Genomic DNA, 24,801 nt, shown 5'->3' with positions numbered 1-24,801 from the left:
CTCAAACTATCAATAAAACATGAGCTCAAACTATAAAAATCCTTTGGTGTCTAGAGGGTTCTGCCCCCCTTGAGAACCCCGCCGGAGTGACACCCCGGGACCCCCACCCTCTCCTTGAAGAATGAGATCCTCATGATTTCTTGTCGATAGAGAGTATCAACCACACCACACAACACCACACCTCAACGAGAGAGAGGGGAGGGGGGATGCATATAGAGCATTCAATTGGAGGTAACAACCTGATCAAAGGCCCATTATACTATTCCATATCTTAGCTGAGAACTTCCTTTCCAATGAAAAGTTCATTACAAGGAAAAAGTTCACAACAGCTGTAGGTGACCCGATTCCTCCTCAAAATGGCAGAATCGTCCACCAAAGTCGCGTGACATTGGCATAGTCAAAATCGGCAAGTGACGGGGCCGCCCATGCTCATATTCTCACACCCCATGCTAAAAAGTTGATTAAAAAAGATGCTTTCCATTTTCTCTCGACCTGCCAGACTTGAAGTCCCTCTTTCACATTCCCAACCGATCAAGTAAGCAACCCAAACAACGACGAGTGCTTGGCTGGCCTAGCCAATCAATTTGTAGCCCCAGGGGATTAAATAGTTTTCCTAATTTGACGATAATAATAGCTTTATTCCCATAAATGGTGTCAAGCCCAGATAGCAAATTAGTGGTTCCTCCAGCTGGACTACTGGTTTTGCGATTCTATTCCCAGAGAGGCTCACAGATGACCTCCCTCTTAACACGGTTGGCAACTTTAGAAGCAACCATCAATTTTTCTTGTCTTCGTGTGAATATTTGGGTGGGATATGCTTTTAAGCCAAGAAATGCGAGCTTTGCTGGGGAAGAAGGTGAGTATGCATGTATTCTATGCAAGCCAAGCAACACAATTTGTCACATTAAGGAACCCCCAAAATTTTAGTTATAGTAATCTTTTCAATGGTTATTCCATTGACTGATGCTACATTGTAGGCACACATTAGGAAACTAAAGTCATTGCATTTAGGGTTTGGTACGAATCAAGGTCAAATTTGATGATCACTTATAGGATAAATTAGAGCAAAACAAGAAACGGACACGAGGGCCAGTGACACCTCGCTAATTTTTTTTTGTTTTGCTTCCCCTCACATTACCAACTTTTCTAAATCCATGATAAAAGGGAAAAAGAAAGGCATTCTAGTAGGGTAAAAGCAACTATAAATTAACACAAGAAGCTACGTAGAAGGCGGTCAAGAAGCTTCTGGTGACCTTCGTATGGTTCCCTGCATGATGACGACCAACTTGTTAGCTTCTACGGAATGGCTTCGGTAATAGACGCTCGGGAGAATCGATGCTTTTTGACAGATGGGATGAGAACTCCCCGAGGTGGACGAATCACCAGGCTCCACGTGTTCGGAAAGTCAAACCATCCCTTACAAGAATTTTCTCGAGACGCCAGGGGCGTGCATTCAGTAACAAGTTCGGTCGTTCACGATTCTCTGGCTTTCGTTCCTCCTCTTTACCACCTTGTCAGCAAAAAAGGGGCGATTACAACGCCGAGAGCGCAGGCGCTTTATCCTCATCATCCAAAACAACCTAGTAAACACCTCTCCCGAGTTTATCCCCGTCTATTCCAGAGATGATTAAACAAATCCGGAGCCCCGGCCTGTTACCCACACCGGGAATAACCGTATCTAGGATCCACTCCCTTGTCTGTTGAATATGTTTCTGATCGAAGTGTCTCGTAATGATGATCCTGACGTGGAACCCATCGTTTTCTTTGCTTCGTAGGCACTATCTATTCCCCTACACCCCCCATCTCTCCATGTATAAATTCCCTCCCACTGGCCCATTCCATCACCACCTCGTACTCATCAACCACGAGACTCTTCCATCACTTCTTTTACCACCATTCTTGCAGTAGCGATACATTCGGGATGATGAAGAAGTTTGCTTTGGAAACTTTCCTTCTGGTGGCCCTTCTCCTCAGCTCCTCCTTCTTTGACGCCGCCATGGCCGGTTCAAGTAAACCCTCTCTCTAACTCTATCCCTTCTGGGCGTTTCGGTATGATCTTCGTGATTGTCTTGGTGATATTCTGATGCATTCTGTGTCGGTTTCTGTGTGTTTTGAAGGCTTTTGCGACTCCAAGTGTGCGGTGAGGTGCTCCAAGGCCGGGAGGATGGACCGGTGACTGCAGTACTGCGGGATTTGCTGCGAGAAATGCCAGTGCGTCCCGTCCGGGACTTACGGCCACAAGGACGAGTGCCCTTGTTACCGGGACATGAAGAACTCCAAGGGACAGTCCAAGTGCCCTTAACGTCGTTTTTTTCTCGTTGATTCGTGGTGGCCTATATGATACTTTGATGCGTCTATAACTAAGCAGTCGTGGCTACTTATGTCTGAACTGTTGCTGATGATTCTGTGTAATACTGTGTCGGGGATTGATGTTTTCATTTTTTCGTTGATGTTGTCGCTGTTATTGTGTTTATTGGAGAACTAATGAAGAATAAATAGCTACCTACTTTGCTCAGATTATTGCGCTTGTAGCCTTAGGGAATACATGAAAGCGACGCATGACATGTGATGCAATTCGATGGATAGATCATACAATGTGGTTTGCGCTCAAGAGTGATAATCGTCCGGCTCAAAAGCCCTTGAAATGGAAAAATAACCAAACTAAAATAAATGCGACGCAATAATCTATCATGTGTTGGATATTTTCGACAGTTTTCAAATATTTGAAAGTTCGGCTTTGGGAGTAGTTATGATTGCTATGAAAATCACATAAGGATTTATAACGGCCGTATAACTGCTTTCTAGAGGCTTTATAACGGCTTTGTAACATTTGATTTATTTCATCATAAAATCTTCATTATTTCTTAATAGCTTCATAACGGTTATATTTTTTTTATAATTACCAATTGATATATGATGGTTTCTAAACGCTTTCCCTTTCATTTGATTTTAAAATTCAAGCTATAATCCTTTGAAAAAACACTGTATTGGAAAGAGAATTTTTCGTTCCTTCACATATATACTTTTTCTTTTGTCGGGTTATACACATAACATTGTTCATGTTCCTTCTATTATTCTGTGCGGAAAAAAGAAGAAGGTTTGTTGTATCTTAAGAGGATAGCTGCTAGAGCCTATTGCACTAACTTTCATACTACGAGGAGCGGAATTATTCTTAAAAGACCGTGCTCGCACCCCTAAGATAATTGATCTTAGTTTCTCATCTTTTTCGACAGGTTTCCAAATATCCTCATTTTTCATATTATCTGATATTTTTCCAACATCATGTCAAGGATAAAATTACCAAAAAAAGTCCTAAATCTATTTCTATTGGTACCAATTCAATTTTAAAACTTTCAATTTGCCCAATTTAGTGATTTTTTCTTCTTCTTTTTAATTAGCGTTTGCACATGGTAGCTTGCAATAGCAAATGCTCTCGAACAAATTGTCATTCGTGAAAATAGTTTGAATGAACTACTTGGCTCTTCGCAGTCTCTTTCTCATGCGATCGTATTCCCTCTCATCCTGCTGAGTTAAAGACATTGTTTGTCTCTACCTGGTCAATAATTGTTCAAAGTCAGTCCTCCATCCATCAAACAAAGGTCTCAAACCGTGGACCGGGCATAGGGTTAGGTTCACAATTATAAATCTTTTGGAGATATATGCTAGCATCTGATAGCTATTGTTATTTGAGACCAAACTTCAAAACCATTGTCCTATTACGCAAAACTATCCATTATATGATAGCAAAAGTGGTGGTCGAGAAAGAAATACTCAATTGGTGTTAGGTATACTTATATATTGACCGATCTAATAGAGTTCATTTTTAAATGCGTGTCCACAGAATTATGCAGCTATTGTCCAATGTCCATTGTCCAGTAGGTGACTCTATGCCATGTTTGGTGTATTTATACACTTTTGTTTATGCATGGAAAATTATTGAAAAAGTAATAAACATATTGTATTTGTGTCAATTCAGTTTTAAACCTTTTAATTTGACTAATTTAGTTTTAAACCTTTTGATGATTCACCAATTTAGTCCTTTAGATCGATTTTGGTTGGAAATCACTTACGTAAACGACATCGGTGTCACGTAGTATGGCTGATGCTAACATGTATAATTTTTATAGTTTTTAATTTTTTTTTCTTTGTTTCTTTTCCTTTTTTTCTACGAAGTCCGACGAGGGTTGCCGATCAATTCTCACCGGCCCTTGCTTGTGGTCGGTGAGGGTCGGCCTTGCCCTCATCAGGCTTAGAAGAAAAGAAAAGAAAAGATAGAGACAAAAAGAAAAAAATAATAAAAATGATAAAAAAAATTTCAGAAAATTTGTTCAAAAACTATCCGCGTCAAGACTGGCCATGTCACGTAGGACGGTCGGCATCCACGTTGGCGATTTCTAGTAAAAATTGGTAGGAATGACTAAATTGGCAAATCGTCAAAAGATTAAAAACTAAATTGTCAAAATTGAAAGGTTTAGAATTCAATCGGGACATGTGCAATGGGAAAAGTGTCAAAAAAGTCCTAACCTATTGCATTGATGTCAATTCATTCCTAAACCTTTTATTGGTGTCAATTTAATCTTAAACCTTTTACATTGATGCTAATTCAGTTCTAAACATTTTGTAATTATGTCAATCGAGTCAATTTGGTCAATTTTGGCTGAAAATTGCTAATGTGGACCTCGATTGTCCTACGTGGCACGGATGGCACCGACGTGGATATTTTTTAAAATTATTTTAATATTTTTAATTATGTTTTTAAAAATGATTTTATAAAAACCAAAAAATGCTTAAAAATATTAAAATAATACTAAAAAAATCCATGGCCGTGCCACGTAGGACAATCGACTTTCACATCAGCGATTTCAAGCTAAAATTGGCAGGATTAACTCAATTGGCATAAATGCAAAAGATTTAGGACTGAATTGACACCAATGCAAAACATTTAGGACTGAATTGGCACCAAAAAAAGGTTTAGAACTGAATTGACAACAATGCAATAGGTTTAGGACTTTTTTGACACTTCTCCCAGTTATGGATATTGTTTTACACTTACCTACTCTTTCCGAAATCTTCTAACGTGAAAAAAAAATCCTTTTATTTACATAACTGTAGAATTCTTGATAACCATTTTGCTATATCAAGTCAACTACATCTTAAGAATGGACATTGAGTCCAACTAAAAAACATAAGTTTCCATACAATTTTTGCAAATATAATTGACTTAGTCTGGCACATCTATCATAGAATCAATGTACACAAAATTATAGGGAGAAAGTGTCAAAAAAGTCCTAAGCCTATTATAGTGGTGCTAATTCAGTCCTAAACATTTTATTAGTGCCAATTCAATTCTAAACCTTTTCCATTGGTGTCAATCCAGTCATAAATCTTTTGCATTTATGCCAATTGAGCCAATCTAATCAATTTTAGCTTGAAATCACCGACGTGGAAGTCGATTATCCTACGTGGCACGGTTGGCACCGATTTGGATATCTTTACTATTATTTTAATAATATTTTAAATGCATATTTGGTTTTCATAAAATTATTTTTAAAATATAGTTAAAAATATTTAAGAATATTAAAATAATTTTAAAAAATGTCTACGTTAGCGATTTTCAACCAAAATGTCCACGTTTTAAAAATATAGTTGTGCCATGTAGGACAATTGACTATCACGTCGGTAATTTTCAGTCAAAATTGATCGAATTGACTCAATTGGCATAAATACAAAAAGTTTAGGACTGAATTAGCACCAATGCAAAAGGTTTAGGACTAAATTGACATCAATAAAAGGTTTTGGACTAAATTGACACAAAAAAAAATTCTTAGGATTAAATTGGCATCAATGCAATAGGCTTAAGACTTTTTTGACACTTTTCCCAAAATTTCCTTAATAACAAAGTTACTCTGCTAGTGTCTTGCAATATGTATTATGGAAAGGGAAATGCTGTCATTACAATCAGTTATTTCTAACTGTAGATCCACACACCATTACCGCTTATTTTGCATAAAGTATTCATTAATTGAAAAATCGTGGGTCGAAAATAATGACAGTAACGTCAGATTATCAGCTCCCAAATATTAGCTTTAGCTAGCCGTACATATAAGTACTTCCCCGTTTTTAAAAAGCTGGACGGTGTATTATGTATTGTTTCAGATTTTATACAATAGCGAGCGCATTAAGACTTTATTTTCACAAAATCAAATCAATCAATACTTCAAAGAAACAATTAAATTTAACTTAAATTGAACTGTATATTGGGGTAATACAAATCGCCATGTCTAATTAGAGCTTTAATTTACTTATGTCAAAGGGTGAGGAAAGTTACCAAAAAAGTCCTAAACCTATTGCAATTGTGCCAATTCAGTTCTAATTTTTTTTTTTGCCAATTATGTCCTATACCTTTTGTAATTGTGCGAATTCAGTCCATTTTATCGATCGGCGCCGATGTGACATATTTTTACTAAGATTTTAATATTTTTCAAAATTTTAATTATTTTTTAGTAATTTTTTTGTGCTTTTTCATTTTTTTTGTTTAGGGTCGGTAGGAGGCTAGGGGCCACCAGCCAATGTCCGACAACCTTCTACTTGCCCTAACAAATGGACTGAATTGACATAATTGCAATCAAATGGACTGAATTGACATAATTGTAAAAAATTTAGTATTCAATTAGCAAAAAAAAAAAAATTAAATTGAATTGACGCAATTAACATTTAGAACTTTTTTGGTAATTTTCCCACAAAAGGAGGAGAAAAAACCTAGTTGTTAAGGCAACCAATTATCAGTAGGTCAGAAAATTTTATCGATAGCGATAGAAAATTAAAACTTACCAATTGCAGGGATATTAATCCCAATGATCGCAACAAAATCTTGAATACATCATCACGGAGAAGCCTCACTGGCCAAAATGAAATTGAGAACGTGCTCGTGTCTTAAGTGTGTTCGCCATCCATCGACCTAGTCTAGTAGGGATTTTTTTTTTTGCGACTATGCACCCAAAAGATAAAGATGGTTTAATACAACGCTCAAACTTGTATCACATGAATTAACATGAGCATAATTCGAAAGACACATAAAACAAAAAGCAATGCGAAATCGCAATGTCGATGAACACAAAACACACCTTCAATCACCTAAGAAGAACTAGTAAAAACCCACAAAACATACCTCGGACCAACAGTGACAAGACAACAAATGACCTTCTTTACCGATGCGAACAAGCTCTACACCTCACAATATTGCACTTGCACATACTATAATAATGTCTGTTTGGTATATAACCACCGGTGCAATCCTCCAGCGAGACAAACTGAAAAGATGGCACTTGGGTCGATTCCGGATCACGATAGTACTGCACATAATCATACACCGCATCTGCGCCTCTGCAACGTCCTAAGTTTGGCCAATACGTTCTTACCGAAGGTATGGGTTGCGAGCTGCGACTCGCGCTCCTCAATCATCTTCTCCAGATAGTTGAAGATCCGCCCCCAGGACTAAACATGGAATAAGAAGCGTGACGGGCTTCAAGCATAAGTATGCATAATGGGGGAAGAGAGAAGGTTTGAAGAATAAAATAGAGCGCCGGATCTAACCTGGTGCGCTTCTTCCAGCAACGTTTTGGTGACGAAGTTTCCAAACTCATCGGTGAAAAGTTTCGGGCAACTCGGGCTCGTCGTCAACTCCAGCGCAACCTGTCTGGACTGCACTTCTCCGATGGTTTTGATGCATCTCTCGACCACATGAGAAGCATACTTGTTAGTCGACAGAGGGAGAAAACTCCCTCGAAGCACTTCTATAACCTTGTTCGTAACTCCCGGCCGCATCAAACTCAGCAAAGTCTGCACCACGTAGTTGCTGTAGGAAAGAAGAAAAGTACCACCATACAGTTCAGAGGTCGGATGTGTGTAAAACCTGATCATTCATGGAATGGAATGAAATGAAAGCGAGAGGACGATGGAAACGGAAGCGAACCCATATGGGTCTTGGGCTAGTTGCAGGGAATATGATGGTAGCTCGACCAAGAGGCACTCTCGGCTCGCTCTGTCGGAGTAGTGGATGCAAGCTTGCAGCGTGCAACACCCGGTTTGATTGGTCGCGATGTGGTAGCAATTCTTCGCCAGCTCCACCAAGAGGGACTGCAAAAGAGTCGATGAATCCGCAAACTAAACCGATCACATTTCTAATGGCTCCTACATCATGCTCAGTCTATTTGGGGGCAACCAATCACATGCGGCACAAGGGAAAGGCAAGTTTAAGATCAGAATAACGAGTTTCTTTTTCACCTTCATGAACCATAGAGTTGCGTACTTTGATCTTCAATAGTTATGTATGGTACTTTGTTCTTATGCTCAATTAAAGATACAATTCTAACAAATGGAAGAAAAGATGTGGAGATGGCTAGTATATGTCGCCATGCTTAGATCTGCCCCATACAAACAAATCAGATTTGAATTTCATCTAATACACAATTAGATAGTTGTGGAGAAAATGAAAGTTAGATATTGAGCCGTGCGTCGAGCAATGGAAAAACGTGGTGCCTAGGCAGGAGGAATGACTCAAAATAAGAAATTTCAAATACTCCACTAATAAATCCTGCAAACTTCAGCAAGATTACTTGCGCACACATTATTACCTCTGTATACTCGTGAGGGAAGTTCCGCAAGCAATGCTCAATCACACTATTCTTCTCCAGAGCCAGCGAGACCACGCCGGGCAACAAAGCCGATACGACCAGTTTCATCTGATACGGCGTTGTAACATGGTCTAGTAGTTTCTTCACGGCATGAATTCTGCCAAAGCATAACGATTAGCAACTGACACAACAATCCCATTGGAAAAGAGAAGAGCAGGAAAGATTAACCCACCCGTACGGGTCGAGGCAAATCTTGACTAGTCGGTGCTCCTGAAGGGTCACCTTCTCTAGGATCTTAGTCCTCTGCACTTCGTCGCAGACCTCCACGAGACTCTGTATCACATGATTCCAAGTCTGATGAACCATAAAGTCGCCGATGCTGTTAATGACCTGATTGAAAAGCCTCCCTACTTTCTCCTTGTCCAAAGGTACCCCAGTCCTCGGCAGCGACCAAGAACCATTCCTAGTAGACAACCGTATGTTTCGGCGCGAGTTGTGCATCGCCGCCGAGGAAACCGGCGTCCTGGCCGCCTCGGAAAGCCTCCTGTTACTCACATCCGGCCTCGAGAATCTCGAGTTATAATGGCAAGAACCGGCTCGACCCAAGGCGGGCAGAGATGGGAGGTTCTCGACAGACAGTCTCTCCCTCGAACCAGCCATGGCAAACACATTGGGATCGGTCTGAATCCAGCCATCACCGATCAATGCGGGAGAGTGATTGCTCAAAGGTTCGACGTGTACAGAAGGACCATAGCCGAACCTAAAGATATTTCGGGCAGCGCCAATCGAATCTGGTATTAGACGACTCGCGTCATAGCTATCAGTCCTAGGAATGCCCACGCTGAAAACATTAGTAGGTGACGGATATGGGTATGCGCCAAAAACATCACCAGTGAATTCCGAATAAGGAGACGGCCGATTCGGAGGCACGCTGGAAACGTTAGCAAGGGACGCATATGGGTAAGGGTCGAGAACATCACCAGCGAATTCCGGATAAGGAGACGACCGATTCGGAGGCATAGTGGAAACGTTAGCAAGGGACTGATATGGGCACGCGTCAAGAACACCACCAGTGAATTCCTGATAAGGAGACGGCCGACACGGAGGCGAGAGACGGAGACTGCGAAGACCATCCTCAAGGGACTGAGCATCGCTGTAGGTTCCCAGGGGAGGGTTTTGCAACAAAGCGTAAGGGACCATGAAGCCGCGGCTCTCCAAGTCGGAGCATGCTGAAGCCGCGAACGCGGCGGCCTGAAAAGATCGATCGTTGCCGGCGCTCTCCATAGCTGGCGAGAAAGAAACGGATTTCGAATTGGGGGGCAAAAGAGGAGAGGAAAAACAACAAACAAAGATTTGGGTTTTAGTGGGGTGAACTTAAGGAAGGTGGGGATTTGAAGGAAGATCAGATGACTTGGGGATGAATCTTTATACGAGGAAATCCGAGGTTGAATAGGAAAGACCTCGTTGACTCGAAGAAAGAGTCGTCCAAGATCGACACCGCGAAACTGATTTAGAGTCTTGGAGATAGGGTTTCCCTCTGGTTTTTTTTTTTTTGTTTTGTTTTGGAACGAGGATTTTATAGGTTTCGTGGGAAGAGGTAGGGAGAGGAAGTGCGAGGGGCCCCACTTGGTTGACCAATAGAATCTCCCTTTCTCCCTCCTCCGCCTTTTTGCGAATCTGGTACCAACAGAAACGGGGATAACAGGAAATTTTTAAAGGGGCGTGCAAGCTGTTCTGTCGAATGAATGGAAATATCTCGCCTAGATTCAGTTTATGTTACGCCGATGTGATCATAATTCTTGATTTTTTCCCCATTCCAAATTTTTGGAACAGGTTCGAATAGTTCCGGTTGATCCACCCGGGAACCGGATGTGTTTTGGAATCGGTTCTTAACTATCGTAAAAACAACATAATTTCTCGAAGTTGAATCTAACTCTGTCTCGCCTTGTTCGTTTCTTCTCCATCCTTTGTCGCATCTCTCTATTATTTGGACCAATATTTTTATGGATGAATGAGGAACGAAGCTTTATAATTTATGTTTTATGTGATGTGTTTGAACTTTTTATTATTTGTAATTATACGTGGTTATGTGTTTAATCTTTTTATTGATTATATTTGTACGTGACCACATGTTTAGCTTATAGGGATTTATGTTGATCATTTTTTACTTTGAGCTGTTTTGTTGCTCATATTATTTTGCTATAAAATTTGAAATAAAAAAAAAGGGAAAAAAACAAATTTTCGGGTAGGTCCCGAAATCGGACCGAAAACATAGGGTAGATTCTAGGTCTAAAAGTTGTCCATCCTGAAACCGATCACTCTTAGTAATTAATGACCATGTTGATATAAAAGGACTCGGCCAATCTCCGACCCACCTCTCGAAATTAAGGGTCGTTTTTTACTATCGTTGTGTGACTGGACGCACATTCTTTATATTTACAATGGGATAGATCTCGAACTGGTTCTAAACAGAAAAAGGAAAGATTACTCTCATTGAAGTACAGTATTGTCATATAATTTGGTGGGTTTGGAAAACACTTTACATTTTAATTTTATTAAACTAACCATAGATACAAAAGATTTAAAGATACGATTAACTTTTAAATCTTAATTTAATTGGATTAACCATATTAGAAATTATGATGGTACCCTTGTTTAAAAGGGTATCGGGCTGATACTTTCATCACTTGTAACCGACTCAAATCTAGAACACTGGTTATGAATGATAAAGATGATCAGTGACACTTAGTAAAAGATTCGTGGCAGGTGGACTTTAAATATTCGATGTTCGGTCCAAGCAAGCTCCGATAGGGAGGATATAGAGTAAAAGATGGCGAAAACATCTTATTCATACTCAAATTATTTTACCCAATTCCATAAAAACGACGTCGAGGTTAATTTACATGGAAAATTTACAGTCAGAAAATTATACATGGTTGCGAGCTAATTAGTAAAGGGAAATTAGATCATATGTGATCGGCGTAAAGAAAATTGATAATGCTGATGAATTAAGTCATCGGCCATATTGCGATACCTACGTGCACAAGTGAAGGTCAATCCACGAGGCATACTTCTTTCTATAAACATATAGACAACTACACAAATAAACATAAAATGAATGGATTGCAGGGAAATTGTCCAATCAATCCTAAATTTATGGATGCCAATTTAGCCATAAGCTTTCAATTTTGCCAATTTAATCATAACATTCACAAGAAATTCTAATTTAGTTCCATCTAATCAATTTTTGCCAGCTATGACGAGACCGCAAAAATTGACCCAGAGGTGTATGATTAATTGGCAAAATTGAAATAATTGGACCCCATTTTTATAATACAAAAATTGCACGTCAACGAGAACAAGTTACCCGCTAACGATAGACCATCCAACTGCGGTGACCATATTGATGGTTTAGTCATTACTCTACTTCAAGTGAATATGTGAAAAACGGCTTGGTCATCCGAGTGAGGGAGGAGGGGAATGACGGTATTTCTTTATGTTACGTTACTTAAGATATACGGTTTATTTTTGTGCTTTATTTCTTTTAACGTAAATAAGGGTATTATGGTCAAGTACAATTTCTAGTCAATATAACGATAGGAGTAGGGTTTTTGTAATATAGAAAAACAGAGAACTCCTTATTGAAATTAACGATTTGTTTTTCCTCCTCTCTTCTTCTCTTCTTCTTCTTCCTCATGCTTCTTCTCTCTCGGCTATATTCTACTGATTCTCTAATCAGCATTGTCACATGGTATCAGAGCAAATCTGATCACGTGATTCCTTCATCCTGTCGCGGGTTTGAGAGTCCCCCAAATAAGCCTTTCCTTCTATGGTGTGCAGCCACCTAAAGCTGTAAGTTCTACTTGTTATCTCTCCTAATTTCGAAACGTATAAGACCAGGAGACATCGGATCTACCAAAATCTGGTTGTGGCTATGGATCACAATACTTACCGATCAGCGGAATCAAGAATCAGAATGTTTCGTTGATTATATAGTCTAAGATTTTAGCATCCGGTATATCAATTTCAGCACCCTTTTCTTTTCTTTTTTGTGAAATCGATGGAGCCAATTATTTGATCATACGTCGGTATTAATTATGTGGAACCAAGGGCTGCTTTGTTCCTTGCACTAAAGTTTCAGTCTTCTTGATCCGTAATATATATATCGAGATTATCACCATGAGTGATGTGAAGTCTTTTGCAGATAGTATCAATGTTCAAATTACCACCATTAAATTAAATGGGACCTCCAATTACTTGTTATGGGCTCAAGCCGTCAAGGTCTATATTAATGCCAAAGGGAAACTCAAGTATCTTACAATAGACCATCCTAATGCAGATGCTACGGACTACGGTAACCGAATGAGAGAGAATGATACACTTTTAGTATGGTTATGGAACAACATGGAATTAGCCATTGCCAATAATGTCATGTTTCACAAAACCGCCAAGGGAGTGTAGGATGATCTCACAGAGAGCTACTTACAAGACAAAAATATGTCTAGAGTCTATGAATTGTATGAGAAAATATTCAATTTTAAATTAGGGGACAAATCTCTTGGAGAGTATTACAGTGCTTTGACAGGCATGTGGGAAGAACTTAATCTTTATCTGCCCATCACTACCGATCTCGAGAAACTAAAGACACAAAGGGCTGAATTTCAAGTTGCTAAGTTTCTATCTGGGCTGAATATTGATCGGCAGCCTATGAAGAGCCGACTTCTTGTTGAAGAGCAAGTTCCTTCTATGAATGAAGCATTTTTCGGATTCAACGCATTGTCTCTCCATCTTCTACATCATCTAGAGATAGTTCATCACTTTTGGCTACTAGTGGTGGTCATGGTGGACGTAGTGGACAGAGTTATGATCAAGACAGCCGTTAGTGTACATATCGTGGAAAATTCGGCCACACTGTGAAAAATCTGGCCATAATGTTGACACTTGTTGAGCCAAGCACGACAAATCTAAGTGGGCTCAGCGATTAGCTATTGCAAATGTTGTTGCATCCGAAGGGAGTGTTGGAAATGTGTCTTCCGGCGACATGAATCCATCTATCCCAATTGGGGGTAGTTTATCCGAGTTTTCAACTCGAGATGATCCGGTTACACAACCTATCAAGCGAGTTCAAGAACTGGAAGTTTCCAGTTCCTCATCCACTGCCACTTTTGCACATACAGGTAACATGTCCCTTCTCTCTACTTTGTCTCCTAGCACCTGGGTTATTGATTCGGGAGCTTCTAGTCATATGACAAATAAGCAAGAACTATTCTCTTCCAACCACAACTCTAGTTTTGCATCCGAAATAATTTTAGCTAATGGTTCCTCTACTCGGGTGGTTGGATCAGGGGCTGTTTCACTCATACCTTCCTTATCCTTGTCCTCTGTCTTACATGTTCCCCAACTTCCTCTAAATTTGTTATTTGTTAGTCAATTAACTAAAGCCCTTGGTTGTTCTATTACATTTTACCCCTCTTCTTGCACTTTTCAGGACCTTTAGACAAAGAAGACGATTGGCGGAGGGCATGAACGTAATAGACTCTACTATCCGGATGGTGTCTCTACTGCCGACGCCAATGGTCTAGCGGTTAGTTCTACTATCCCTATGTTATGGCAGTCTTGTTTAGGACATTTATCTTTATTTAAGTTACAACAAATAATTTCTGAGTGTAAATCGGTTTCTACTCTTGAGTGTGAGGCTTATGAACTTGGGAAACATCATCGCAGTTCTTTTCCTAGACGTGGTGATTCTCGTGCATCTACTTTACTTGAACTTGTTCATTCGGACATTTGGGGACCTTCGCGTATTGCTAGTAGAAATGGTTTTAAGTACTTTGTTACTTTTGTGGATGATTATTCTCGCCTAACATGGCTCTATATGCTTTATGACCATTCTGAATTTTTATTTGTTTTTCAGTTATTTCATAGTGAAGCTACTAATAAGTTTAATACATCCCTTAAAATTTTGCGAACTAATAATGCTATAGAATATTAACAGAAATCAATTTCTTTGTTTTGTTTTAATTTTGGCATTATACATATTTATACCCCTCGGTAGAATGGTGTGGCTGAGAGAAAGTACCGTCATCTTCTAGAGGTTGCTCGTTCACTCTTGATTTGTATGAATGTCCCAAAATTGTTTTGGAGTAATGCTGTCATTATTGCATGTTACCTCAAAAATCGTATACCTTCTACTATCCTTAATAATCAGTCACCGATCGGTGTTGTGTTCCCCGACAAGCCGTCATTCCCTCGTACCCCACGTATCTTTGGGTGTGTCTGTTTTGTCCATAATTTACATTTCGGTGTCGATAAATTATCTCCTTGTACCACTAAATGTGTTTTTCTTGGGTATTCACGTACTCAAAAGGGCTATCGATGTTATGATCCTAAGACTTGTATCCAATATATCGTTGATGATGTTACTTTCTTCAAGGGCACACCATACTATTTTATTGAGGGTAAAGAGTTCTCAAATGACATTGTGGTCGATCCTCCTATTCCACAACTTATTCCCTTAGACTCGGTTAGTCCTTCTCCTGTGTCTCCCCACTTTCGGGTGTATTAGCGGCGAAAATAGTCTACGGCACCACCAGTCTCCAGCTCTTCCATACCCTTCGTCCAATCTCCCTCATTGTCTCCTGGTTTGGACGATCTTCCAATTGCCCTTTGCAAAGATATTCGTTCTTGTACACAAAAATCCTCTTTTGCTTACCCTATCGAGCGTTATGTTTCTCTCTCACATCTTCCTTCTCCATTACAAAATTTTGCTCTATCATTATATACTCACACAATTCCTAGTTCTACCACCGAGGCCTTATCGCGCCTTGAGTGGAAGAGAGTTATGGATGTGGAAATGGAAGCTCTTATGTCTCACCAAACGTGATCTTTGGTTGATCTTCCACCGAGAAAAATGTCGTGAAGTGTCGGTGGGTATACACTATCAAGTACAACCCAGATGGCTTAGTTGAGCACCTTAAGGCCCGGCTTGTTGCTAAAGGTTTTACTCAAACCTATAGGGTGGGTTATTTTGAGACATTTTCCCCCCGTAACACATCTTAATTCTATTTGTGTTATTATTTCCCTTGCTGTGAATTTTGATTGGCCATTATATCAATTGATGTAAAGAATGCTTTTCTTTACGGTGATTTGTCTAAGGAAGTACAGATGAAGCAACTCCAGTGTATCTTGCTTAGGGGGAGAATCATAATAAAGTATGTCGGCTGCATAAGGCTATTTATGGGTTGAAACAGTCTCAAAGAGCATGGTTTGAAAAATTCAGTTCAGTGATTTCCAAGTGTGGGTTCCACCGGTGTTATTCTAATCATTCTGTTTTTGTTCGCAAGGAGTCACGGGTGGTCATTCTTGTTGTGTATGTGGATGACATAATTGTCGCTGGCAGTGACGTGGCCAACATTTCTGAGATCAAGTCTTTTCTTCAGCAGCAATTTCAAATTAAAGACTTGGGAGCTCTTAGGTATTTTTTGGGTATTGAAGTCTTACGAAGTAAGAAATGTATTAATTTGTCTTAGCGAAAATATGTTCTTGACCTTTTGTATGAGACTGGTACACTAGCTTCCAAGCCAATTGATACTCCTATGGATCCAAATAAGAAGTTTGGAGTTGATAATGGAGATGATATTGAAGATAAGCATCAATATCAACGTCTAGTTGAGAAACTAATTTATCTTATTGTTACACGTTCCGATATTTCCTTTGCTGTTAGTGGGGTGAGTCAGTTTATGGAGTCACCCAAGAAGGCTCATTGGGATGTTGTTTGTCGAATTATTCAATATCTTAAAACTCTCCTAGTAAGGGACTGATTTATAAACCAAATGGTTCTTCCACTCTGATTGGCTATTCTGATCATGATTGGGCCAGGTCGGCATGCGATCGACAATCTACGACCGGTTATTGCACCTTTCTTGGTTGTAATTTGGTCACTTCGAGAAGCAAGAAGCGGACTACCATTGCCGGATCTAGTGCGGAGGCTGAATGTCGTGCTATGGCACATACTGTGGCTGAATTGTTGTGGTTGAAATCCTTTCTTTTAGAGCTTGGATTTTCTATTAATCAACCTACTGATATGATGTGTGATAATCAAGCAACTATTTATATTACTGGAAATCCGATTTTTCGTGAGCGAACTAAGCATATAGAAGTTGACTGCCACTTTGTTCGTGATGCTATGAAGCTGGACTTGATTGCTACTCCTTACGTTGCCTCTATAGATCGGTTTGCTGATATCTTCACTAAAACATTGTTTCATCCTGCCTTTGTTGTTGGTTGTTCCAAGCTAGGCATAAGTGACCTATATGCTCTAGCTTAAGGGGAAGTGTTACGTTACTTAAGATATATGATTTATTTTTGTGTTTTATTTCTTTTAACATAAATAAGGGTATTATGGTCAAGTACAATTTCTAGTCAATATAACAATATGAGTAGGGCTTTTGTAATATAGAAAAACAGAGAACTCCTTATTGAAATTTACGATCTGTTTTTCCTCCTCTTCTTCTCTGCTTCTTCTTCCTCTATGCAGCCATCACAGAAATGGCAATCTTCAACAGACCCTCCTCAGAATTTTCTTTCCTGTATACCGCCTTGCTTACACTTTACCTTTAGCAAAAGTCAGATATTTGACTATGATACACAGCTCATATGACCAATAAAGAAAAAGAAAGAAGAAGAAGAATGAGTGACCAGCTTGCTCTAAAGAAACTTAAAAGCAAATCAGACTTCACAAAACAAACAGATCACCTCGCGGTTGCGAGTCTCCGAGAGATAGCATGATCAGGGTAAAGTGGAGGAAGGAAATCCTGCATCGGGTTGCATATGAAGTCAGAGCGCCGTGCAAAAAATTCAGTTAACCTTGGATTGCTTCATTTTGAAAGGGACACCCCAATGAACTCATCATTTCACCCCCAATTGTGTACCATCTTGTAAGATCAAGCGTGTCTGCCAGAATCCGCAGACTCAGGCACTGCCACAGATCTTTCATCGATCAAAACTTGTCTAATAGGGCAGAGGGCCAAGATGTGGATGTCATCAGGCAAAGCTCTTCCACAGCACTGAGAGCGATCCATCTCGCGGAATGAGGTATACGATGAATGCTATGTACGCAGCGGTTATGCTAAACACAATAGAACCAAACAGCATTCCCTTAACTTCGGAAATGAAGAAATCCAACAACAGGTACCCGTTGATCATCATCACCAGTGACGCCACAGACCATGCCACTCTCTGCATCATTTTATCAAAAAAGTATCACACGACATCACCAATAGACAGAACGGTAGGACTTCTCTATCTTGCTTAAAGACAAAGGGCAAGAAAACCTTAGGTGCGAACGTCATATATTCAGTCTTGAATCCGAAAAATGATTATATCCCCTTGATGAGTACATCAAAAATGTGTTCACTAAGTTGAGCAAAACACAACTTTTATATATACCAGTCCTTTGATAAGGACTGGCATAGATGCGCTCTTTTACAGAAAATTCGGTTAGCTAGCTATCTGCTAGTAATTTCTATGGATAACTTATGCAATATATGTTCAACTTCCAGAGTGCGTCAGGGAGGAATTTTTCAGTGTCAAACAGAGTTTGACTAGAGAAGTCACCGCAAAACTTGCATATATTTTGAACTGAATATTCTATAAAGCAGATTCGACAAGTCACAATAAGAAATGCGAAACACAAGGTAAATGGCTTTTACTTAGAACTATGCCACGTGCTCACATAAAACCACATGAGGGAAACTGGCAGCATAATTGAAATGCACACAAGTATGACAGTATTCACTATAGAATATTGCGACTTAATTGCTGAAACTCTATCAGACAACTCAGATTAAACGACACCATGCTAGCTCGACCTAGAATACACTTTTCCAGCTCTTAAATACATGGCAGGGAATAGTTGTGCAGAACTTAGTACAATGGTTGAGAGGGATACGTAAAGGAGGCAAATCCTACATCAACAAAGTATTGAGACATCTGAGTGTACATGTACCCCAGTTCAACTCTGAAAAGTAGAACTCCTCAGTAACTCATGCTCCTTTACTTATATTGGCATTAAGACATAGGATAATTTTGGACCTGAAGCATCGTCAACACGATCATCATTCATCAGAGTGAGGCATAAAATGAATCAGAAGAATTGGCAACACCAGAATTTCATATCTTAGAACACAAGTCCCCCTTATCATGTCAATGTCAATACAGGTCTCGCTCAAAACCATACTATAAACCCTAAGCCATTGGTAAAATTTGGTACAAGACTAGAAAAGTTCACCATGCCACCATGCCAGCTATGAAACAAGATTTGAAACTCCTAGAAACAAACATAGAGAGAACCTCAGTTGAAGTTTTGAGGAATGAGGAGGAACAGATATCTTTAATGTCCCCCATGAAATGCAGGTTCAGTCTGCTAGTTGATTGCATTACCTCCATTTCATGAAAAAGTAACCTTGTTGGCATGGCAATGCTTTTGATTGTGGGACTCACAAAACAAGACCAATAAATCATGACTAAATCTTTGTCAATTCCATTTCAGAATGTAAAGGAAAAATGTCAGGTGGCAATAGTATGAGTATGACAGATATACGGACTAGAGCAGTACCAACAAATATTGAAGTCATATCAACTCACCTGAAGAGTCAGTCCAATCTTAAAAATACCCATGACCTGTTCCTTTGATACTAATGTAAGAAGCGGTATGAGCGCAAAAGGGATCTGCATAGATTGAAGCACATTGAGCCATTCGTTCAAAACATCCAACGATGCTTCGGATGTGTCAAAAACAACAGCTACTATGATAGTCGGCACAATTGCAAAGCTACGTGTGATCAATGCCCTCATCCATTTCTTCAAACGAAGGTTAAGGAAACCACCCATGATAAACTGCCCAGCATATGTTCCAGTAATTGTGCTGCTCTGTCCCGCTGCCAGTAACCCGATGCCCCAAATATAAAGAATAGGAAAGATTCCTCCCCCATATTTTTCTTCAAGATATTGACCTGCGTTTACAAGTCCTATTTTTTGTGCCTGTTTAGTACCATAAAATCCTTTGGCAAAAACTGTTGTGACAAACAAGTTGATCATAAATGAGACTAGGAGGGCCGCAGACGACTCAATTGAATAGTACTTTATTGCCTCTTGAACGCTGCCCTTCTTCTCAGGATTAATTTTCCTAGACTGGACCAGAGCTGAGTGCAGAAATACATTGTGAGGCATTATGACGCAACCCACAACTCCCACAGCTTGACGAATTGTTTTAGAGCCAAGTCTTGGAATCAAAAGACCTACAAAACCAGCGAAAATATGGCTTTATAAAAAGAAGTTAGCAGAACAAGCCAGCTATCAAAGGACAGAAAATGACATTACAGGATTCTCACCGGCTAAAAGCTCTTTGCCACTGGGCTGTGTGTCACCAAACATCCAGGCAAATGACAGAGCCATGGTTCCAATGAGCACGGCAAAAAGAGCCTCCAATTTTCTCACTCCGTAGTTCTCCAGAAACAAGAACATGAAACTGTTAACATTGGGAGAAACAAAGATGTCAGAAAGAGACCAGCAATGATCACCAAAGAAAGAATCTTGCAGAAGCAATTAGGTTGCGTTACTCCAGTATCAAGATGCGCAAATCGCTTTCAGTAGCAATCTACCAGTGATATGGAGAAGAAGAGACACAAAAATTCCATTGATGCTAAACCAATCAATCTGCAGTCTTGTGCATTTTCACATTCTGAAGGTTAACAGAGTTCATACACACTGGGAGAATATATCAACTGTCATCAACTTAACCGACAAGACCCTGGCATATTCAGCTCCGGGTCTAATCTCCCATCCAATGAACTGTTGGACAACCGAATCACCCAACACAATCAAAAGGAAACACACAAGACCCACAAAATCGACTTGACTAAATCAACAAAATTATGGGGCTTCCAATCCACCGCCAGACACCCAAGCTTGATCCTAGAGTAGCCATCCTATAAAAATGGAGACTCGACATGATAACAAATACTATGCAACACTGAGAAACGTCTACCCCAGAGATTAACAGCCACATAGGATTTCATATACCTAAAGAAACGTAGTGATCAACCAACAAACGAAAAGATAGTAATTACCTACCAATCCGAGGCTGTAATTAGGACTCCAGCCCAAAGCGGCAAGTGCCCATTACTCAGAATCTGAATGGCAATAGCACTCCCAATAACCTCCTGTATGTCAGCCCCGATCAAAGCCACCTCCGCCATGAACCATAGCACCAACCTCGCCCAATCAGGGTACTCCTCCCGGCACAGCTCCGCCAGGTGCCGGCCCGTCGCGACTCCAATCCGGGCAGACAACAACTGGATCAGCAGACCCATGACCGTGGCCCACATGAGGAGCCACAGGAGCGAGTACCCAGCAATAGCGCCCGCCTGCAGATCGCCCTCCAGGTTGCCTGGATCCAGGAAGGCTATGCTCATCAAGAAACCCGGACCCGTGAACAGCCACAGCTTCTTCCACGAGAAGGGCGGGGTCGCCGTCCCCGTGACGTCCGTGGATTCCACGTCGACGATGAGGATCTTTTCTCGGGACTGGAACGCGACCTCGTATTCTTCTTCGTCCTCGTCATCGGCGTGGTTGGGCGAGGGCGAGGGCGAGGGCGGGGCTTGGGGAGGCGGTAATAGAGTATTGGACTCTTCGTCTCGGTCCGGTTCGTTGCCGGGGCGGTCGTCCTCCCGTGATGGGTTGGTGCTCATGGTGGCGTAGCCGGAATGTTCTTGGGATTTACCGTCGCCGGCGGCCGATTTGGGGAGCAGGAGGGTAAGAAGGGAGACGAATATTCTAGTAATTCCACTCCGCCATGTTCGAGCTTGTTGGGTCAATGAAACAGGTAGGATCTTTAATATCGATTCAAGGAAAGATGAGCAAGTTTTTCTTTCTCCGTCGTCACCGTTTTGGTAGAAAAGTCTTGTCGTTTTGCCCTTTGGGATCAATCTCTTGATAGAAAAGCGCAGTTGATGAAGCTGTTAAGACACAGATACCATAGATATACATGGACAAACGTATCATGTCATATTGAAAATACTAGGTAACTACGCGTTACGCTAACTTTGAATATGTTGATTTTGGGGGGGCCATTAACATCTCAATTGTATTACTGCAAAGAAAATTATGGTGAAATTATGGTAATTTCGTAATAACTCCTAATGATTTTATTTGACTTGAGGTATTACGTTACTACAACTCACCGACCTGGTATAAGATTTCTGAAAAAAACGAAAGCATTCATTCGTTCCCGCAGTCCAAAGAAGTCATCCATCGTGACGAAATTTTTACCCAGTAGACCAGAAAATTTTGTTGAGTAAAACAAGATTGTAATTATAAGTTATAAGATTAAACGACTCACACAAAATTTTTTACCCTTCATGTCTTCAAACAAGCATACATATACTGTCGTTTGCGCCAAAATACATTAACGAGTGCCAGGAAGAGAGAGATTAACAAGTTTACATCCTCGTTCAAGATTTACTAATGTCAACTTATATTGTCGTTACTTGTAAAAAAAGAGTTATGTCGAATGTGGGTACAGTTTGGACGAGGGAAAGGTGCTAGAGCTCTTTCAATTCTGGCAAAAGACATTTGTCTAGTTTGGACGAATGTGGGTACAGTTTGGACGAGGGCATGCAGATTCACCAAATCTGATTTGCTTTAATAATTATCATTAAGAATGATCTAACGTCATGCCATTCGTCATTAGAAAGAAACAATCACTCGTGCTTCAATTAGTCATCGGCTTCGCTAATGCGATGATACATACTTTTAACTACTAATTTTTACCTCTTGCAAATCGTATAGTTCCCACGCTATGATTTTAATTAATCTAGACTAAACAAAAGGGTACATAATAGACGAATCAACAAGTGGATTTCATAAATTCTTTTAATATATGATCATATCTGGGTCCTGACAAAAAGGGGAGAGAGAGAGTAAAAATAGTTTTTTTTTTTTTACTTTTGATGGGTCGAGACAAATAACCTCCAAATAAGGCCTTCACGTAAACGTATTTTTATTCAAGAACGAAATATGAAGGGAACTAATTTTTTTCCGAAACTGCCATGAAAAATTTTCAAAAAGCTGTTCATTTTTCTAGTTGAAAGTGAAAGACATCTTAGAGCACTGATAATGGTCATTGACATCTTTGCCATCTCTCACTCACCTTGAGTCGTTTTGCTCTTTTCGGCTAAAATATTGTCAAAAACTCCAAATTCAGATGCATCGCAAGTACCCTCTCTCTTTCTCTCTCTCTCTATGTGGAAAAGCGCACGAATGGACAACTTGGACTAATCAATGGAAAGCTGCCCTTTCCCATGGCCCATTGGTTTGGGACATCTGAAAGACAGGGCGAGCGAGGCGTGTGGAAGCCACGAGTACCCGGAGCAACCCCTTTTTCCACGTTTCTCTTTTTCAGTGCGAGGAAGAAATCACGCACCTAGAGGTGACCAAATGGACCCGTAGGCCCGGAACCGGCCCGTTGACCGGGCCCACGGTTCCAACCCGGTTTTATAAAAAAAAAAAAAAAAAAGAAGTAAGTTGAGTGAAAAGAGCACTTGGGCTTTGGAACCGGAACCGGCCCGGAACCGGCGGTTCCACCTTTTTTTGGAACCGGAACCGCCGGGTTCTGAACCGGAACCGGCGACTCCGTCGAACCGGCCATCACTACACGCACCAACGACCCAGATTTGCTTGTCCAACTCCAAAAAGAGGAGATCACATCTACAAAAGCTTCAACTTTTACTTAATCAAGTCGTGGTGTTGGTTTCACAGTTGTAATTCAACTAGGGTCGGGTCTTGCTAGTGACCGTCATGATCGCCGTGGTTATTTCACTAGTATAGAAGTCACGCTCAATAATTTGGGGTAGGCTTGAAACTCTGCATTGCTATTCGATTACAAAGAATATTAATTACGCGACTTAGGTTCTGCTGTATTTTGAATAAAAGTGGCCCAGCTGTACTCCCACTAAAGGCATGTTTGGGAAGCGTTTTTTCGAGAGGCTTTGGGTGTCTAAAGCCCTTTGGGCCAAAGTTTTGGTGTTTGGAAATTTTTTTCAAAACATCCTTAAAGTGAAAGTCAGCTTTCAAAAGGTAGCCTCTTGGCTTTCCAGCATTCTCGACATTCTATCAAGAATGAATAAATTGTTTTTCTATTTTGCCTTTATTATCCTCACATATTTATTATAATTCCAATTTTACCCCTTGTTCTCTCTGGAATCTTGAAGCTCGTCACCCTCGGACACGGAGCCTCGTGACCAGCCACGACCTCTCCTCAATCTGGCCTTCAATCATCGACCCAACCTCAAGCAAGGCGATGTCGAGGTGGCACAACCTAAGGGGGAGCGACGACAAGGCCGCTTGACCTTAGGCGTGCCTCTCTCGACTCCAACGCTAGGCATGCCGGTCGGTAGATCCGGACTCTGACGTCGCATGAGTTAGGCGGAAGGTAACCGTGGTCGCGCGACCCCTAGTGACTCCACGTCGGTGTCATGCGACCCCTCGCCGATGTCTATTGCACGAGCCAGGCGTCTGTCCATCTCCTCCACCATTGTAAACTCCCAAATTTGCGAGGAGAAGATGAACAATACATGGGCAAACTAAAAAAAAAAATGAACAGTGCGCGGGCTTTCATAGCCAGGCAATTTTCTTTTTTCAAATTTAAACAAATTAAAATAAAAGAAAATCTAAATAGGTCACTGACTTTCCAAATATATGTTTACCAAACAGCATTTTCCCAAACTTCATACCTAAGACATTTTTCAATTACAGTTTACCAAACAATTTTAGCATTTCACCCAATCCTTTCAAACCAAAGGCATTTACATTTTTCCAAAGACTTTTCCCAAAAGCCTTTTCAAACACAGCCGAATACTGTTAAGGGCAAGCACCGCTTCGATATCACATGGGAACATATGGAAACTGACTTGGATGAATCGATTCCAGATCAATTCCCGTGAGAACATATTCGATTCTCAGTTCTTGCTTTGGGAACAACGGTACGATCCGAGAGCTGGTTCTCACTCTGCACCGGTCTTCTGAGAAAAAAAACCGGATCAATTCAACCAACGCCCAAGCCCACGACGTCCAATAAAGAAGCCCGAGCATGATCCGCTTACCGAACGAC

At 40.5% G+C, this 24,801-nt stretch overlaps 2 protein-coding genes and 1 pseudogene across 2 annotated transcripts; 1 reads left to right on the top strand and 2 right to left on the bottom strand.

The window, feature by feature from the left end:
- Positions 1–1,827: 1,827 nt before the first annotated feature.
- Positions 1,828–2,517, top strand: LOC115746395 (annotated as a pseudogene).
- Positions 2,518–7,046: 4,529 nt separating this feature from the next.
- LOC115746281 (pumilio homolog 12-like) lies at positions 7,047–9,970 on the bottom strand. Its single transcript, XM_030681985.2, has 5 exons — positions 8,866–9,970; positions 8,634–8,790; positions 7,973–8,136; positions 7,594–7,855; positions 7,047–7,494 (listed from the first exon to the last, which is right to left on the bottom strand). Exons 1-5 carry the CDS (start codon positions 9,915–9,917, stop codon positions 7,363–7,365), a joined length of 1,767 nt encoding a protein of 588 aa, XP_030537845.2. The 5' UTR covers positions 9,918–9,970; the 3' UTR covers positions 7,047–7,362.
- A 2,005-nt stretch (positions 9,971–11,975) lies between these two features.
- Positions 11,976–21,595, bottom strand: LOC115746390 (metal transporter Nramp2-like). Its single transcript, XM_030682137.1, has 5 exons — positions 20,766–21,595; positions 20,024–20,160; positions 19,278–19,930; positions 17,242–17,870; positions 11,976–12,125 (listed from the first exon to the last, which is right to left on the bottom strand). Exons 1-4 carry the CDS (start codon positions 21,380–21,382, stop codon positions 17,676–17,678), a joined length of 1,602 nt encoding a protein of 533 aa, XP_030537997.1. The 5' UTR covers positions 21,383–21,595; the 3' UTR covers positions 11,976–12,125; positions 17,242–17,675.
- Between the last annotated feature and the right edge of the window lie 3,206 nt (positions 21,596–24,801).

Source organism: Rhodamnia argentea, chromosome 2 (genome assembly GCF_020921035.1).
Source record: "Rhodamnia argentea isolate NSW1041297 chromosome 2, ASM2092103v1, whole genome shotgun sequence".
In the NCBI taxonomy this organism is placed as follows: domain Eukaryota; kingdom Viridiplantae; phylum Streptophyta; class Magnoliopsida; order Myrtales; family Myrtaceae; genus Rhodamnia; species Rhodamnia argentea.
The sequence above is the reverse complement of the archived record's forward strand: the minus strand, read 5'-3'. Positions and strand labels throughout refer to the sequence as shown.